This window comes from Amblyraja radiata, chromosome 16 (assembly GCF_010909765.2).
Source record: "Amblyraja radiata isolate CabotCenter1 chromosome 16, sAmbRad1.1.pri, whole genome shotgun sequence".
In the NCBI taxonomy this organism is placed as follows: Eukaryota; Metazoa; Chordata; class Chondrichthyes; order Rajiformes; family Rajidae; genus Amblyraja; species Amblyraja radiata.
The window spans coordinates 4,097,863-4,116,079 of record NC_045971.1 but is presented as its reverse complement, the minus strand read 5'-3'; the positions used below and the strand labels follow the sequence as shown (position 1 = coordinate 4,116,079).

Sequence of the window (18,217 nt, the reverse complement as noted above, 5' to 3'; positions counted from 1 at the left end):
AGCAGTGTCTCGGGAGGGGGGGGGGGGGAAGAGACGGGCGGGGGGGGAGAGAGGGAAACGCTCCCCGGGCATCGCCAAGTCTCCGCTCTCTCCGGGTGTTGTCGCCGCTTCACTGACACACACACAACCTAACACACACTGACACACACACTGGAGCACACAAAAGGTTTAAAGGGATATGGGCCAAATGCACATAAATGGGACTAGTTTAGATGGGGCATCTTGATCTGCATGAACAAGTTGGGATGAAGGGCCTGTTTCCATGCTGTAAGACTATGACACACTGTAGAAAAGGTGCAATTGCTCTGGAGAGGATCCAGGGGTGATTTATGAACATATTGGCGGGGCTGGAATTTTTTTTTCACTTTGAAGAAAAATTTGATAACTGGGATTGTATTCTCTGCAGCAATGGAGGTGAAGAAAATACTTAGTTGAGGTGAATAATATTATGAGTATAGGACCTGTTTCGCTTAACAAAGAGTGTAGGAAGGAACTGCAAATGCTGGTTTAAACTGAAGATAGACACTAAAAACTAGAAAAACTCAGCAGGACCGGCAGCATCTCTGGAGAGAAAGAATGGGTGATGTTTTGGGTCGAGACCTTCAGACTGAAGAGGTTGAAAACCAGCCATAAAACACAATGACGAGATGTATGTTATCCAACTCAGGGCAGAAATCATAATCATGTGTTCATCTTTATTGACGTGACACTATAATAAATATATTACAGAAAAAAAGAATTTAATGGGGTGGCATGGTGGCGCAGCGGTAGAGTTGCTGCCTTACTACCACATGGGTTTTCTCTGGATATTCCGGTTTCTCCCACATCCGAAAGAAGTGCAGGTTTGTAGGTTTAATTGGCTTCTGTAAATTGTCCCTGGCGTGTAGGATGGAACTGGTGTATGGTAGATTGCTGGTCGGTGTGGACTTGGTGGGCTGAAGGGCCTGTTTCCATATATATACGTTTTACATATATATCTTAATTTCATTGAACTATATACGATTGAATATGTGGCATCATTTTTGTCTTGTTTCTATAGTCAATGGGTAAGGTTGATTTATTTATACAGAACAGTGATGGAAGTCCGACTCTTGCCTTGTTTCTCTGTTTTTTTTTCTATATGTATGCATAACAGCATGAATTATAATCTGATTTCCATACATGAATATAGTCATTCATGTGCTGCACCTGTTGATCAGAGCCTGGCTCTACTGTGGAATGTAATTAGGAATGTAATTTAGCCGAACCTTATTAGAAACATAGAAACATAGAAATTAGGTGCAGGAGTAGGCCATTCGGCCCTTCGAGCCTGCACCGCCATTCAATATGATCATGGCTGATCATCCAACTCAGTATCCCGTACCTGCCTTCTCTCCATACCCTCTGATCCCCTTAGCCACAAGGGCCACATCTAACTCCCTCTTAAATATAGCCAATGAACTGGCCTCGACTACCCTCTGTGGCAGAGAGTTCCAGAGATTCACCACTCTCTGTGTGAAAAAAGTTCTTCTCATCTCGGTTTTAAAGGATTTCCCCCTTATCCTTAAGCTGTGACCCCTTGTCCTGGACTTCCCCAACATCGGGAGCAATCTTCCTGCATCTAGCCTGTCCAACCCCTTATTCATACTTAATCCAATTTAAAGCATAAATGTTGCATTCGAGTGTAAGTTAAAAGACTCGCTACAGTATGCACCAGATTGCACAATTTCAAGCTGAAAAATTGCGAAAGCTCCCCACAGTGGGAGGGGGGAACACCTCAGTCACTACACTCCCTCGCAATTTCGCACTCTCAACTCTCACCCAATGTTGGCAGCCCTGATACTGTGCATACAACACGTACGCTGCGTGTAATGCGTACACTGTGCATGCAACGGGTACACTGCGTGCAATGTGTACACTGCGTGCAACGCATACACTGCATGCAACACATACATTGTGTATGCAATGTATACATTGTGTATGCAAGCAAAGAATCTCACTGTGCCTAGTCACATGTGACAATGAAGTATTCCTAAAACAGGTGGAGAGCATTCAGGGTGTAGTTATGTGGGAGAAGCTAGCAGCGCACCACTCTCACACACATGGCGAGATCTGCAACAAGTGCCCTATTGTTGCCCATTTCATTGTGAACAGAGGGCGCGGCCCATCCCAAACCCTCCCATCCTATTGGACACGGCGGACGTCAATCAGCTGCCAACACCCGCCCCCTTGCCAATCCCTGGTTGTGATTGGCTAACTCAGACCACATCAGTCGCTGGCAGCTTCCTGACTCTATTCTGCGAGCAAACAAAAGGACGGCGACCTCCCAGTTTCGTGCATTCTACGCAACTCCCTGCAATTTGCTTTTTGCATCTGGTTATTTTTCTGCTTCGATGTCAAGAGATCGTTTGCAGACCTTTATCCCGTTTTTGCTGCAACGGTTGGCCAAGGCGACGCCCCAATCAGGGGTGAGAGTCGCTCGCGTACGCCCGCCCCCCTGGGCTCTGGTTGGTCGGTCGGTGCGTCGATCGGTGTGGGGGGGGCGTCGCCGGCCATCTGGTGCGTGCGATTGGCGGGGGGAGCTGTCAGTCAGGGCAGGGGGCGGGGTCTGGCGGGGGGCGGGCGCGGGGCGGGCGGCGCGAGGGAGTGGCGGTTGGGCCGAGGTGCCGCCCGCGGGAAAAAAAAACGGAGGAGACGACGCTTGAACGCGGGCTCCCGCCGCTGTCCCTGACCCCCCCCCCCCCACACACACACCCACACACACACCCACATACTAACCCCGCACCCTGACACCACACCCGCCGCCCCACCAGCCCAGCCCAGCCCAGCCCAGCCGCAACAAACTGGAGCAACACCACCTCATATTTCACTCGGGCGGCTTACAACCCAGCGGTAAGATTATTGATTTATCTAACTTCAAGTAACCCGCCGCTCATACGCCACTAGCTAAGAAAGAAGGAGAGCGAAGAGGAGCGAAAGCAGGAGAGACGAAGCCAGAGGGAGAAGAGAGAGCAAGAAGGAGAGAAAGAGACAAGGGAGAGAGAAGGAGAGAAGGAAGGAGAGAGGAGATAGAGAGGAAGGAGGGAGAGAAAGAAGGAGAGAGAAGCAAAGAGAAGGGAGACAGAAGAAGAAGAGAGAGAAGGGAGCGAGCAGAGAAAGCGGAGGAAAGAGGAGAAGAGAGAGGAAGGAGAGAGGAGAAAGAGAGAAGAGGAGAAGGAAGAAAAGGAAAGAGGGCGGAAAAGAAGAGCGAACAAACCCCTCGCAATTCCAACATATAGCTACAACCCTCACTCCTTCAGACTCCTTCCCCCTCTCTCCTTCCCTCCTTCCCCCTCTCTCCTTCCCTCCTTCTCTCCTTCCCTCCTTCCCTCCTTCTCTCCTTCCCCCTCTCTCCTTCCCCCTCTCCCCCACTGTCCTGGTTTAATTTTACTGTGTGTATGCACACTTGTCACCTTCCCCTCCACGTTTTCTTTTTATCAGCGTCTGCTTCGACCTGGCGTTTTCACACCTTACCCTTCCATAATCTGCTGCGTCTGCCTCTGTCTCCCCTGGCTTATCCCTGAAGAAGGGTAAGGGGTCTCGACCCTAAACGTCACCCGTTCCTTCTCTCCTGTCCCGCTGAGTTACTCCAGCATTGTGTGTGTGTGTGTGTGCGTCTTGTCCCAGGGGTTGGAGAAGGCGTGTGAGGCGAGGCGAGGCGATGTCGGCCGTCTACTGACAGCTCGGCCGCCGCTTCCCTGTCCCTCGCCGTCAGGCACAAACAAAGGCGAATGCTTCAACTTTATTACTGCCCGAAGCGTGGACAAACACATGCTCCTGCCTCTCTCTCTCTCTCTCTCTCTCTCCCCCCCAAAAAAAAAACACAAGGCGACTTGTTATAAAGGAATCGGTCTTGAGCAGAGTGAGTGACAACTACAGGCGCCAAAACAAAAACAAGGTTCTGAAGGTCTACAAGGTGACTGGAAAAAACAGTCTGAAGAAGGGTCTCGACCCAATATCTTCTCTCCAGAGATGTTGCATGTCCCGCTGAATTACTCCAGCATTCTGTGTCTATCTTCGGTTTAAACCAGCATCTGTATTTCCTTCCTACACAAAAACAAAGGCAAAGTTGGGCAGTGCACGCCTCTTGCCTGCAGCTCTCCTGCCGGTGTGCTGCTTGCTTGCTGCCAGCAAGGTTTGCATTGTACCTGCACCTCACTGGACGTGCATAGAAACTCGACTTCACCGTATTAGTGCATATGACAATAAACTCGGCCCGAGAATCCGACAATCATCAGGCCATCAGACCTCCAAATAGGCTCCGAATCGTGTGTTGGAAGGAACTGCAGATGCTGGTTTAAACCGAAGATAGACACAAAGCTGGAGTAACTCAGCGGGTCAGACATCATCTCTGGAGAGAAGGAATAGGTGACGTTTCGGTCTGGAAAAGGGTTGACCCAAAACGTCACATATTCCTTTTCCCCAGAGATGCTGTCTGACCTGCTGAGGTTCTCCAGCTTTCTGTGTCTATCTCCAAACGTAATTGACTTTGCACTAATATTGTTTATTTATTTGGCTGTCTGTTTGTTTTATTTAGATATACGTTGAGCTTTCTTTTTGTTATTTGTTATTTGCAGAGAGCTGTGTTTACATATCTGTTGTGCTGCTACAAGTAAGAACCTCATTGTTCTGTTTCGGGACATATGACAAAACACTCTTGACTCTGTCTCTTGAGCAGTCCTTCAGGACTGAGAATCACTTGCTTCCGTTGCTTTCTGTGGGTCCTGTGGGTGGCCGATGTGGTGGTTGAGGAAGTCCTGACTCATGAGTGGGTCTGCTTGATGCATGGATCTGACCCTCCAGCCCACATAATCCACACCAACCATTAATCACCCACTCACACTAGTTCTATGTTATCCCACTTTTGCATCCACATAATTAACCTAGAAACCTGCACGTCTGTGGGAGGAAACCGGAGCACCTGGAGGAAATCAGCATAGTCACATGGAGAAAGTGCAAACTCCACACAAGACAGCAGCTGAGATCAGGATCGAACCTGGGTCTCTGGCGCGGTGAGTCAGCGACTCTACCAGCTGCACCACTGTGCTGTCCTAGAAATCGGGCAAGGGGGCAAATTGATTTAAATCAGGGAGTAGTCAAATGCTTCAACATTGAGCTATAGCCCCTGCTCCTGACAAATGTACTCCAGGTTCTCAGTGCTATATGACATATTCTTTTTCCACTTTGAGCAGTTGTGTAACAGTCAGGTGGGAGTGTTGCATTTTTGCATGAAGGCTTTGAACATATCCTTGAGTGTTTTCCTCTGTCTATCTCTGTTCCCATTATAGAGCTTGACATAGTGTCATTTTTTGCCAGTCTGATGTTGGGTATTGGGTGATGTGAATTGCCCAACAGAGCTGGGAGAATATAATTAGGACCTTGATGTCGGGGATGTTGGTCTGGCACCTTGCGTATCCTTCTGGTGATTTTGGAGGATTTTGCAGAGAGAGTGTGGTGGTATCATTCCAGCTCTTTGGGTGTTTGGTAGTATCATTCCAGCTCTAGGACGGCGTGGAATAGTATTGCTTGGTAGAATATGCCTTCTGTGTGAAGTTTGAGGTCTTGATCTTAAATACACACTTCCTCAATTAACCAAAGGCTTTGTTGGCACATTGAAACCAATGATGAATTTTATCATCGCTATCTGATTTTAAATGAATGATGGCTCTTGAAGTATGAGGTAAGGTCTATGTTTTCCAGTGTCTTGCCATGGATGATTATTTTTAGCATTGTAAGGGGAGGTTTGGTAGATGACATTTGTTGTGAGTATAGGGCTCATCCTCGTCATCTGTTGGTTGGAGCTAAACATCCCAGTGAATGCAAATGCAAGTGTCAGCTGCATACTGTTGCTTGACTCCCGAGGTTAAGATAACGTCGGTTCTGGCGTGCAGTCAATATAGGTTGAGTGGCTTCCTGTTGGTTGTGAGGATTAGCTTCATTCTTACAGGAAGTTTATTGGAAGTAAGATGTAGCATTGTGATGAGAAAGAATTAAATACACAGCAGGAGCAATAAAGCTGCGTGTTATATTGGTTTTTACTGAAACCAGTTAGGATTATGGCTTGCATGCCATCAGGAAGCAAATGTAAGGTAGAAGTGAATTTCTTTGGGCAGCCAAATTTGATGAAGGCTGTTGAAGTCAAAGGGTTTAGTGATATATACATCTCTGCATTTCTCTCATAAGCTTACACATCCTTGAACAAATTATGCCGTTATGTAAATGTTCACTCTGGCCTTTGAATCAATTTGCTACTGAAATACCCTTTTGTATCTTAACTATAGTATTGCATGGTTTGATCATTTGTTAACTGCCCCCTTGCAGTTCTGACATTTAATTGGCAATTGTCTAGTGACTGTATTCTCCGCTAAATGAATTAAAAAAGAAAAACAAATCTGGGATGGTGAATTTGCTGTCCTGTGATCTGACTCTCGACAAATTACGTTAATGCTTCGATAATCAATGTTGGTTTGTTTAATGTAGTAGGAAGTGACTGAAATATTTTATTCTTATCTTCTAGAATCCGTTTCTTCACATTATGAAAGCTTGTGTTGACTGGCAACAAAGAAGCAATTTCAGCAGAAGACGATGGAAATAATTCTCAAACATTACCAGCTTGTAGTAAATTGCTTTCAATGACAATCAAACTATTGCTCTAACAAAAAAAGTTAAACTTTTACAAGAGGCGACGTTGGGTTGATTGTCCATTTTATTTGGGAGTTTAGTAAAAACATAGGCTGTGGATGAAGATGGTGAGAATTACGGAAGTTACTGAGCTCATTTCGATTGAAAAATGATGGCTACTGGAACAGAACTATCAACAAACTTCGATCAAGCAGGAACACAGAACCTGACTGAAACAGTTAATATGGTATGAGAAATCAAGTGTAAAATATTGTTGTTTTGCTTTCTTTTTTGTTCATGGTTGGAGGAATCACTACATTTCTGTACGACTGTTTTATAGATTAGACTGCTGCATTCCTTATAACATCAGCTACTTGCACCAATTGCTAAATCTGTACCATAAATAAATAACCAACATATGCAACAGGATTGTAAGCAGAATACAGTTTGACACTGAATGGAAGATATCAGGGGCAACACTACAACGTTTTTTGCCTCTTGTTGCAAGGACCTAGTTTATGATTTTGACTTGGTGTTTGGAGTTTAGTTTAGAGATACAGTGTGCAAACAGGCCCACCGAGTCCACACCAACCATCGATCACTTGAACACTAGTTCTATGGTATTCCACTTTCACATGCTACGTTATGGGGCAATTTACAGAAGCCAATTAACCTACAAATCTGCACGTCTTTGGAATGTGGGGAAAAACCAGGGCATCCGGACAAATTCCACACAGAAGTCACCCATAGTCAGGATCAAACCCATGCATCTGGCAGGCAGCAGCTCTGTGTTTCTGAGATCATGTGGATTTCCTCCTGGTGCACCAACTTTCTTCCAAATCCCAAAGATGTACTGATATATTAATTGACTAATGTATATTACTCGTTGATGTCGGCTAATGGACAAACAGTTCAGAGGGGAGTTGATGGGCATATGTGATAGAGAATAAATTGCCCTCCAACAAGGAACTAGAGAAGGGGAATGGGACAAATGATTGCTCTCCATGAGCCAAATGGTAGGGTCTCCATTATGATAAAAATCAGGATTGATGTTGAAAGACTTGATCATATTGGAGTGCGTTAAAAGAAGAGGGAAAGGAGAGGCAGGGAGATTGAAGAAGGAAATTTCATTAGTTGAGGCATAGATTGCTGAAGCCGGGAAATTAATTTTGGTGGAATGCATAGATTTTGGTTTGTTAACGAGATGTTGTGGAATTAAAGTTTAGCTTAGAGAAAAAAAAGAAAAGTATTACTGATAATCGATATAAAACTACTGAGTTCCTGAGAAACGTCAGTTGGTTCACTCACGTAATTCAGGGGAGAAAAGCCATCCATAACCTGGTCGGACATGCATGTGATTCTAGACCCATAGAATTATGGTTGAAATTTCTGATATTATGCAACAGACCATACTATTCAAAGGCAGCTAGGGATGGGCAACAAATGCTTGCCTTAGCAGTGACATGCTGAAAAAAGGAGAAGGACGACATAACACTGGGATATTTTCATTAGTATTTTAATATCCTTGTAAATCATATTTTAGAACAATCAAAAATAGAGCTGAAATTGCATAATTTTGTAGCATTTGATACATTTGGCCTTGGATATGAATGTAAAAAGCAAGCAGAAACTGTTTTAGTCCTGATTGCTCAATTGTAACTCAATTTTGTTTTATAGTAATGTGTTTGTGGAACAGGCTGGAAACTATCTGTACCCTCGCAATTAAGGAATTGTGGCCTTTTGTTTTCAGCAAACTTTACACTGTTCAAACAATCTAGCGTTGAATTTATATCATACAGTGATGTTCTATCCGTGAGAAGTGGAGGAGTTACTTCCGTTGTATTTCGTGAAAATCAATTAAGATAGGTTTGAGTGTCACATATAGCTAAATTAAAATAAAATTAGATGTCTTAGTGCAAATGGAATTGTGTGACATGAAGTTTCCGATTAGAATGTTTCATTTTCAAAATGCATGCTAATCATTATTTATGTTCTACAGTGAATTTAATCTGAAATTAAGAAGCAATTCTAAATTAACCTTTTTTTCTATTTGGATATCCAGAATTTGAGCACACATGCATATATTTTATTTTTTCCCATAAATCCTGTCCAAGGTACCAAAACAAAATAATTCCATAATCATGTAAAAAATAATTAAGCATTGCAATGCTAGTTTATTAGCTTAAGAAAAAAATGTGATGATCATATGGATATCCTCAGATGCGTAGTATTCTATAATAAGGTTTGAAAATATTATACTTAAAGGAGATATATTTCAAAAAAAGTTACTGTGTTAGTAAAATTTTGCACTACAAGTTCCTGGTAAGGTTGATTTTGTAGTCAAGCAAGTTACAAAGGAAATTAACTAAATTAATAGTATTTAGCTGTCATTTCCATTTAAACATCTCCAGAACTTGGACAGTGTAACAGAAAAGAAGATGAATGTACATTTTCTTGTAGAATTTGCAAAAGATGGTTTGTAAATGTAGATAATTGTTTACATTTATATTTGAAGCTGTGGTTGGATACTGATAATAAAGTCTCCCCTCGTTAATTCATCTGCTAGAATTGTTTTGCTCTAACTAATTGGCTTGAATTTCTAGATATCCATTACCTTTGCAACATTATTCAGAGAAGAATCAATAGATTGGACTAATTGGATTGGTTAATACCACTGGATTGCTAGATATCTAAATAGTTGGAGGAGCATTTTATGGAGTGCATCCATCACCTTGTAATCGTCCATAAAAAATGTTTTATGGGAGATAAAAACTATGATTCTACCCATAAAACTGAAATTTTACTCTTATTTAATTATCAAAATAAATAAAATCCTCAATATGGAGCAGACTAGTCTTTTAGAAACCCTAATAAATTGCAATCTTGTTCTTGAATAAGATACCACAGTATTTGGATTGAAAAAAACTTTGATTGAGAGTGAGTGTGAGAAAAAAGAGGAGTTTCCTTCAAACTGTTGTGAAACATGAAAAGGGCGGAAACATGTTTATTCCCAATTAACCTTGGCACTGGCAATAACACATTCAGACAGTACATTCAGTAACATTCCATCCTAAAGTTGACTCATTCTCTCATGTGGAATACACCTATATTTCAATCTGAAGACAATTTCCACTTTGCTGTGGGTACTGAAGGGATGTGCACTTGAATGTGGACAATGTTTATGAGGCCCATGCACTGATCTCAACTCCTTCAAAATGGGTTTCTCAAAGGCAACAAAACCAATTCCTTCAGATTGATTTTTAATTGTTTTTGCCTGGTGTTCACGGCTTCAAGTGAGGTGGGAAGGCTTTTTATGTAACCAACACTATTTTGAAAGATATCCAGAGGCACTGGCTGTTTCACACAGTAGTCTTGACACATTTTAATTGTAGGAACCAAGATAATCCGATGTAAGATCGCAATTGCCATTTTAGGTCAGAACTGTGAGGAGACTGCATTCTCACACTGACATGCTTCATGGGGTTTGTAACTTAAAGAAAAACGTCAAATATAAGCATTGAATTTCTGTTTAGGTCCTGCATAGCAGGAATTGATTTTAATTCCATTCTTATGAATTGCCTCCTTTCAATAAAATGCCAATGATTTTCTTGTTAATATAAACAGATGTTAAAATAAGATAAGATGAGAACTCATTTTGAAAAATGAAAAGGTGTTTTGGATTGCACCATGAGATGATAACGTGACAGGTAAGTTACAATTAGATCAAGAGGGGGAAAAGAGGGTGAAAGAAAAAATATTATTTAATGCCTCAAAAAATTGCTGCTCTAAAAATAAATTATAAACTATTTCATTGTAAAATGAGTTCTAGGTCAGTGGTTATGGAAGCTAATAAATGTATACATTTATTATTACAATTTGAGAGTAAAATTTGTTCTAGAGTTTGGTTTTAAATTTCGTAAAGCATTTGCTTTGTCATTGTTTGAGCAAATACCTTTGTTATCTTAGACTTTGTTAACGTTCAACCTTTGTTCTGTTAGACTGTTTATTTGTGGGTTCTATTGGTTTTGTCAAATGTGCACTGGAACAGGAGTGAGTCTTGCAATCAGCAAGTTATGATGCCTTCACGTTGCGAAAATAATCTTGTAGTTCTGTTGATTCTTTTTGAGTTGCCTCTGCAAAACCCGTTCACGTATATTTAATAAAGAAGTTGTCTTAACTGGCTCGCTGTAGTGCACACAGTTATAATGGAGTGGTTTGATTTAATCTTCATTCAGAAACTGAGAAGTCGTAGGCTTTTGTTCCCATTGCTTGAAGGAATGCTAAGATTTTACAGAGATTAGTTTGGGACCACCTCTTAAACTGCCATTGACTCATTTTCTGAAGAAGGGTTTCGGCCCGAAACGTCGCCTATTTCCTTCGCTCCATAGATGCTGCTGCACCCAGCAATTTTGTGTACCTCTGACTCATTTTACTAGTTATGTTTTACACTGATGTCTTATTTTTGCAGTTTTTTTTCTTTTCTCTGTCTTATATAATTATGGATAATTTGTTTTGTGTGTTGTCTGAGTCAATGTGCCTGCAATGCTATGGAAGTAAGATTTCCATTGTACCTATATGCACTATACTTGTGCAGATGACAATAAACTTAACCTCATTTGTAACTTTTGTAGTGTAGCAAAAATGCTTTGATTATTGTTTATTTGAAAGCTGTAACTTCCTTTTCTTTGTTATTATAAACACAATTTGTGGTTACTGACATTGACAAATGGTTTCAAATATTTTGAGTAACATTACATCATCCGATGTCATAACATAAATAACTAATAAAATTTAGATTTAGACACCCCGAGATATTGGAAGTTATGCATAGATTATTTTCAATTTTTGGTAGATCTGATTATGTTGTTAATAACGAATCCTAGCAGTTGTGCAATTACATTGTCTACTATAAATTGCCTGATATGATCTTATGTCACATTTGTAAAAGAGATGACACCATAATATGTAATGTGCAAGGCATGGATAACTTCTGATCAGGTCATAATCTACAGTATAAATTACAGGAGGATTGGCAGTTGGAGAGGAGTTATTATTTGGTTAGAGCTTATAAAAGGCAAAACAATTGTTTGCATAGTTCAAACTCTGGGCAATTTATAAAAGAGGATAGCTATTTTCATTGATCTATTGTAGTTATCAATAAAAAGTGCAATTTTGATCAAGTATGATGCTTTGATAATGAGGAATGCAAGGCTTTTGATATATATGTACTTCTATTGTGTTGTGGGTTCTGAGGTGACTAATAAGAGCATGTCCGAACCACAGATTCTCCCTTTGATGAGGAAGGATGTGCCCGACAGAACAGTTGACCGGGTAGTGTTGGCTGGTGTGTTCTTACTGCCGTTCATGCAGGGTTTCTCTCTGTTTCTGATCCGAGTTTTCATTCTCAATACTACCCTGAATGCCTCACCTCTTTGTGATTGTGGTTAGAGATCCCCCGATATCAGTGGGGATTTTGCATTTCTTTAAGGAGACTGTATAAGCACATCCTTGAATCTTGTGTGTATGTGTGTGTGTGTATGCGAGTGCGTCTTCCTATGACATCTTAAGGTAGTTTCAGGAGTGTGATATTAGGCTTGCAAATGGCTGTCATGTACAATATGATCGAGTGTGTGTAACTAGGGCTTCAGTACTAGGGATGTTGATCATGGACATGACATTGAAGTTGGCTTGTTTATCCTTCTACTGAATTTCACATCTTGCAGAGACAGTGTTGACAGTATTTTACCAGTGCTTGAGGTGGTCCAGATCTCAGAAGTATTAAGACAGCTGGTTTCACTGCTGCCTGGCGGACTTAAGTTTTGAACCAGGTTTGAAATTGTGATCATCAAATACCCTTCTCTTCAACTAACCAAAAACATAGAAGATAATAGTGAATTTAGTCATTAATCTTGGCCTTTGCCAAGAGGCTGCTCTCAAGATGGGGGGGGGGGGGGGGGGGGGTTGGTGATTGGGGATTGGTTTACATGTTATAGCGTCTTGCTATAAACCTTTATTATCAGAATATGGTGTAGCAGGGGCAGGGTACACTTGAAATCATAAGTGCATGCATATCAACACAATCATTATCAATAAGGTTGGCAGCTACACCATGTTAAAATAGTCACTGTGAAATTAGATCACAGCCAACAGATGTCATGGTTTCAACAATATAGTTCATTTTTGAATCTATCCATAGTATTTACAACAATGGAAATTGAATCTGATATGGTGTAATAGAAGTGCAGTATGTGAAATCTATTGCTCTGGATGTATATGTTATAGATGTTCAGTACTGTACTGGAAAGATTGGTGGCAGCAGAATGTTGGCACTGGAATACATCAAATGTTATAAAGTGATGTTATAATGGAGAGAATGGACTAAGGGTTGAACATGTGGTTTGAACAGTATCATCGACTTGTGTCTCCGATTTTGATGATGATCCAGGAAAATGTATCATTATAGATTGTGAGGAGGTTGATGAATCTTCTGAAAGCGCCAACGCATTTGAATGCCGTCACGGCTGCTTTGAATATTTCAAAAAGCGTACAAACCTGCATAATATTTGTCTTATGGGATTGGCAGGAAGTGGAAATACCATGGTGGCAGAGAATATTTCAAAGGAGCTAAGGGGAATCATCGAGGAATGTGGTTACTATCCTAAATAAGTATTTAACATGGATAAGGCTGGGTGAGAAAACTGCTGCAGGCTTTAAGTCAGCCTTACTTTTTTCCCTGAAGACAATGCCTTAAGCCTTTCTTAAAGTACCGCTCACAGTACCCATGGGCACAAAAGAGATATTCCATGGTTTAGTTGGAAAGATTTGGACATAGGCACTTCTCCAAGATTATATAACATTGCTTCTCTTTCCCCCCCCCCGCCTCGCTATTGTGCAAGGAATAACCTAAACAGCAGATCCGTGTATATCGCCAGTACCCCAGGACATTTGGACATTTGGTTAAAATCAAGACATGGTTGAGAAAATACTTAGTGTTTGTGCCTTCTTAACAAAAATTCATTGCTACTCCAATAGACAGACCTCTAATACTACATTCAAGGCTTACGACCTGCAAGGTGCAATATAATATCTTTATCGAAATGAGTGGCAATTGACAATCCAATTCCGCAGAAAAATTGGGAGAGGTATAATATCAAGATAACGATTAACTACTTCTGTGCATTTAGGGATGATGCAACTGCTCTATCAACAAATGGTGGTTGGAGAAAGATGTGGGCGCTACATTCAAATGACTCCCATTGGATTATGAACCCGAAAACTTGTTAAGCGGATGTTGTCAATTTGATAAATGACTTGAATATGACATGGAGGAGTTACTGAAATAAGATGAAAAGGTCACAAATAAGGATGTAATAGGAGTTTGAACAATAAGGCTACAAAATGAATAAACAGTCACTGACACAGCACCAGCAAACCACAAGGTTTTTGGAAGCATTTCTTTACACCAGGGATAATAATAGCCATCTGCAATCCCAATACGGAACAAAGCTTTAGATATGGCGATTGGATAGAAGATGCCAAGCCAAGAGTGTTATCAAATGAAAGAGAAGAGATAAAAACACAAAATGCTGGAGGCACTCACCAGGTCAGGCAGAATCAATGGAAAGATAAACAGAGTTAATTTCCTCAGATTGAAGACTCTTTGTCCGACCTGGAAAGAGAAAAACAATTTGGATTTAACGTGTAGAGTTGGGGTGGTGGGAGGGGGGTGGGGGAGAAGAGAAAATGAATGCGCTCACCCTGTCAAGATACCCGAGGATCTTCTATGTTTTAATTTGCAAGCATGTTGAAAGGCTGTGCTATGTTTGTTTTTATTATCTTCATTTAAGTTTTGATTGTTAATAACATGATATTTCATTACCTCAGGTACTTATTGATATATTTTTAAGCAGTCAGGAATTTTGATTGAGATTAATGCAACCAGAATTTTTACATTGGATTAAATAGGAAATAGCTTCTTTGATCGATGAATTTTTGCTTTACAATTTTCTTGTAATGTAATCACTTCATTAATCAATCGGTGTACATATTTTTTTTTAAGGTGAAGCACTTACAGTCAAGTTCTGTGTTCAAGTAACAAAAATTCTATAATTTGATTGTGTTCACAAAATAATAACACTGGGTGCTATGGTGGACCCTGAATTTAAAACATTTTAAAACGTGATGGTTTAATTTTCAGTCTGCTACATGTAAGAAACTGAGCAATATGTGAATAGCTTCATACTGGAAGAAAAGTGAAAATTTGAGGACCATCCATTTGAAATTATTATTATCATGGCTTTTTGTGTATCAATAAGTGTAACAAAAAGTTATGAACAGTTTGCTAGTTCAGACACAGGATTGTGAGAGTACAAGTGGAAACGTAACGTGATCACAAAAAGGACGATCAGATTGTGGTATGTTTTGAAACGTCCTCCTGTTGTCTGCCTCTGGGAAAATCATTGCAATGGTCTTCCTTGTGCACTCCCTCCAAATGACTGAGAAGTCATTCCCAGAAGTGAATTGAATACCTTTATTCAGTGTGGATTCCTTCAATTCTGACATAAAATGGACTGAAATGGGTAATCAAACTGATTGGATTGTACTGTATGCCCCCGTAGCCAGCGGGGATTAGAGGAGCAAATAGGTAAGGAGATTACTTAAGAATAGTAGGTCTTTTTTAACTTCCCCAATATTGACTGCCATAGTGCCAAGTGCCTTGATGGCCAGAATTTGTAATCCAGGAAAATGTTCTCAAGCAATATGTAAATGAATGGCTCTTCTAGAGAGGGCAACATAGGATCTATTGAGAAATGAAGCAGGGCAAGTGATTGAAGTCTCGGTGGGGCCACTTTGGGGCTAGTGCCCATAATTCTATTAGGTTTAAATTGTTATCGAGAAAGATAAGACAAATTCACAAGTTAAAATCCTAAATTGGTTTAAGGCCAATTTTGATGGCATTAGACAGGATCTCGTAAAGGTTGATTTGGAAGAGGATGCGTGCAGGTGAAAGTATCTGGCAAATGGGAGGCTAGCATATTCCTTGTTAAACTGAAGGGCAAGGCTGGCAGGATAAGGAATCCTGTGGGAAGGAACTGCAGTTGCTGGTTTAAACCGAAGATAGACAAAAATAGCTGGTGTAACTCAGCTGGACAAACAGCATCTCTGGATAGAAGGAATGGCCGACCTTTCGGATTGAAATGCTTCTTCATAGGTTGTTGAAGGATACCGAGGCTCTCGCTAGGAAAAAGGAGGCAGTGTATGCCAGGTGTAGGCAGCTGTGATAAAGGAAATCCATTGAGGAATGAGGAATTCATAGTACATTTAGGAAGGCAATCAGGAAGGCCAAAAGAGGACATGAGATAGCTTTGGTAGATAAGTTTAATGGTAAAGTAAAATAGAATCCTTAAGGGTATATAAAAGGTGTATTAAGAACAAAGGATTAACTAGGGAGGGGGGGGGGGAGAGAATAGGACCTCTTAAAGTTCAATGTGGTTGTTGATATTTTGTCTGGAGATAGGCAAGGTCTTAAATGAATATCTCTCATCTACATTAGATATGGAGAAGGTCATGGAAGGTAGGCCATTTAGGAAAACCATAGAGATAACTTGAAACATCCACAATGCAAAGTAGGAGGTGCTTGCGGTGTTAAAGTGCATAAAGATGGATAAATCCCCTGGGTCTGACTAAGTGTGTCCTTGGACATTGTCGGAAGCGCAAAACTAATTGCTGGGGCTCTGGCAGAGATATTTGTATTATCATCATACTCGAGTGAGGTACTGGAAGACTGAAGGTTGATTAATATGCCATTACTTAAGCAGGGCCATAGGCACAAGCCAGGCAACTACAGGCTGGTGAGCCAAACATTAATGACGGGGAGGTTTCTGGTTCTGAGAGATAGGCATGACGCTTGGGTATGACGCTACAAGCTTGGCACACCTGTATTTGGGTAATTTCTCCCATTCTTCCCTGCAGATCCTCTCAAGCTCTGTCGGGTTGGGTGGGGAGCATCAATGTATAGCTATTTTCAGGTCCCTCCAGAGATGTTCAATCAGGTTCAAGTCCGGGCTCTGGCTGGGCCACTCAAGGACATTCACAGACTTGTCACAAAGCCACTCCTGCGTTGTTTTCTGTGTGCTTAGGGTCATTTCCCTGTTGGAAGGTGAACCTCCACCCCAGTCTGAGGTGCAGAACGCTCTGGAGCAGGTTTTCATCAAGGATCTCTCTGTACATTGCTCCGGTCATCTTTCCCTCGATCCTGACTAGTCTCCCAGTTCCTGTCGCTGAAAAACCTCCCCACAGCACTATGCTGCCACCACCATGCTTCACCGTAGGTATGGTATTGGCCAGGTGATGAGCGGTGCCTGGTTTCCTCCAGACATGACACTTGGCATTCAGGCCAAAGAATTCAATCTTGGTTTCATCAGACCAGAGAATCTTCTTTCTTATGCCTTTTGGCAAACGCCAAACAGGCTGTCATGTGCATTTTACTGTGGAGTGGCTTCCATCTGTCCACTCAACCATAAAGGCCTGATTGGTGGAGTGCTGCAGATATAGTTGATCATCTGGAAGTATCTCCCATCTCCACAGAGAAACTCTGGAGCTCTTTCAGAGTGACCATCGGGTTCTTGGTCACCTCCCTGACCAAGGCCCTTCTCCCACGATTGCTCAGTTTGACCGGGTGGCCAGCTCTATGAAGAGTCCTGGTGATTCCAAAGTTCTTCCATTTAAGAATGACGGAGGCCATTGTGCTCTTCGAGACCTGCAATGCTGCAGAAATTGTTTTATACCCTTCCCCTGATCTGTGTCTCGACACAATCCTGTCTCAAAGGTCTACGGATAATTCCTTCATATTCATGGCTTGGTTTCTGCTCTAACATGCACTGTCAACTGTGGGACCTTATATAGACGGGTGTGTGCCTTTCCAAATCATGTCCAATCAATTTAATTTAACACTGGTGGACTCCAATCAAGTTGTAGAAACATCTCAAGGATAATCAATGGAAACAGGATAAACCTAAGCTCAATTTTGAGTGTCAGCAAAGGGTCTGAATACTTAAGTAAATGTGATTTTTTCAGTTATTTCTTTTCAATTACTTTGCAAAAATTTCTAAACACCTGCTTCTTCATTCTGGGGTATTGTGTGTAGATTGATGATAACACATTTTTTAATCAATTTTAAAATAAGGCTGTAACGTAACAAAATGTGGAAAAGGTGAAGGGGTCTGAATACTTTTTGAATGCACTGTATGTGCATGCAGGGAATGGAGGGATATGTATTATGACAGGTAGATAAGAGTTCTTGGCATCATGTTTGACAGAGACATTGTGGGCTGAAGGACCTGTTCTTGTTCTATACTGTTCTATGCTCTATGATCTATGTTCTAAGTTACAGCCTATATAAAAGAACATTTGTTGATTCGTTATATCTTTGTTACTTGCTTTTGCAAGCTGGACGGAGACATAGGTTAGATGGGATATGGAAAAATATTTCTATCCAAGTTAGTGAATGATTGTCCATGGTGGAAACCAAATCAAAGATGGTGCTTTGATTGTGACTTAACATTTTCTGATGGGATTG

The 18,217-nt window shown here is 41.3% G+C and overlaps 1 protein-coding gene across 2 annotated transcripts in view; it reads left to right on the top strand.

The window, feature by feature from the left end:
- Positions 1-2,591: 2,591 nt before the first annotated feature.
- Positions 2,592-18,217, top strand: part of arhgap23 (Rho GTPase activating protein 23) — a 279,609-nt gene continuing 263,983 nt past the window's right edge. The window contains exons 1-2 of one of the 2 annotated variants that reach the window (XM_033034901.1): positions 2,592-2,871; positions 6,536-6,886. In XM_033034901.1, coding sequence (XP_032890792.1) covers positions 6,809-6,886 — 78 coding nt within the window. In that variant the 5' untranslated portion in view covers positions 2,592-2,871; positions 6,536-6,808. Of the gene's footprint in view, positions 2,872-3,840; positions 3,926-6,535; positions 6,887-18,217 lie in introns of those variants that run through there. The other variant, XM_033034902.1, reaches the window with a different exon arrangement.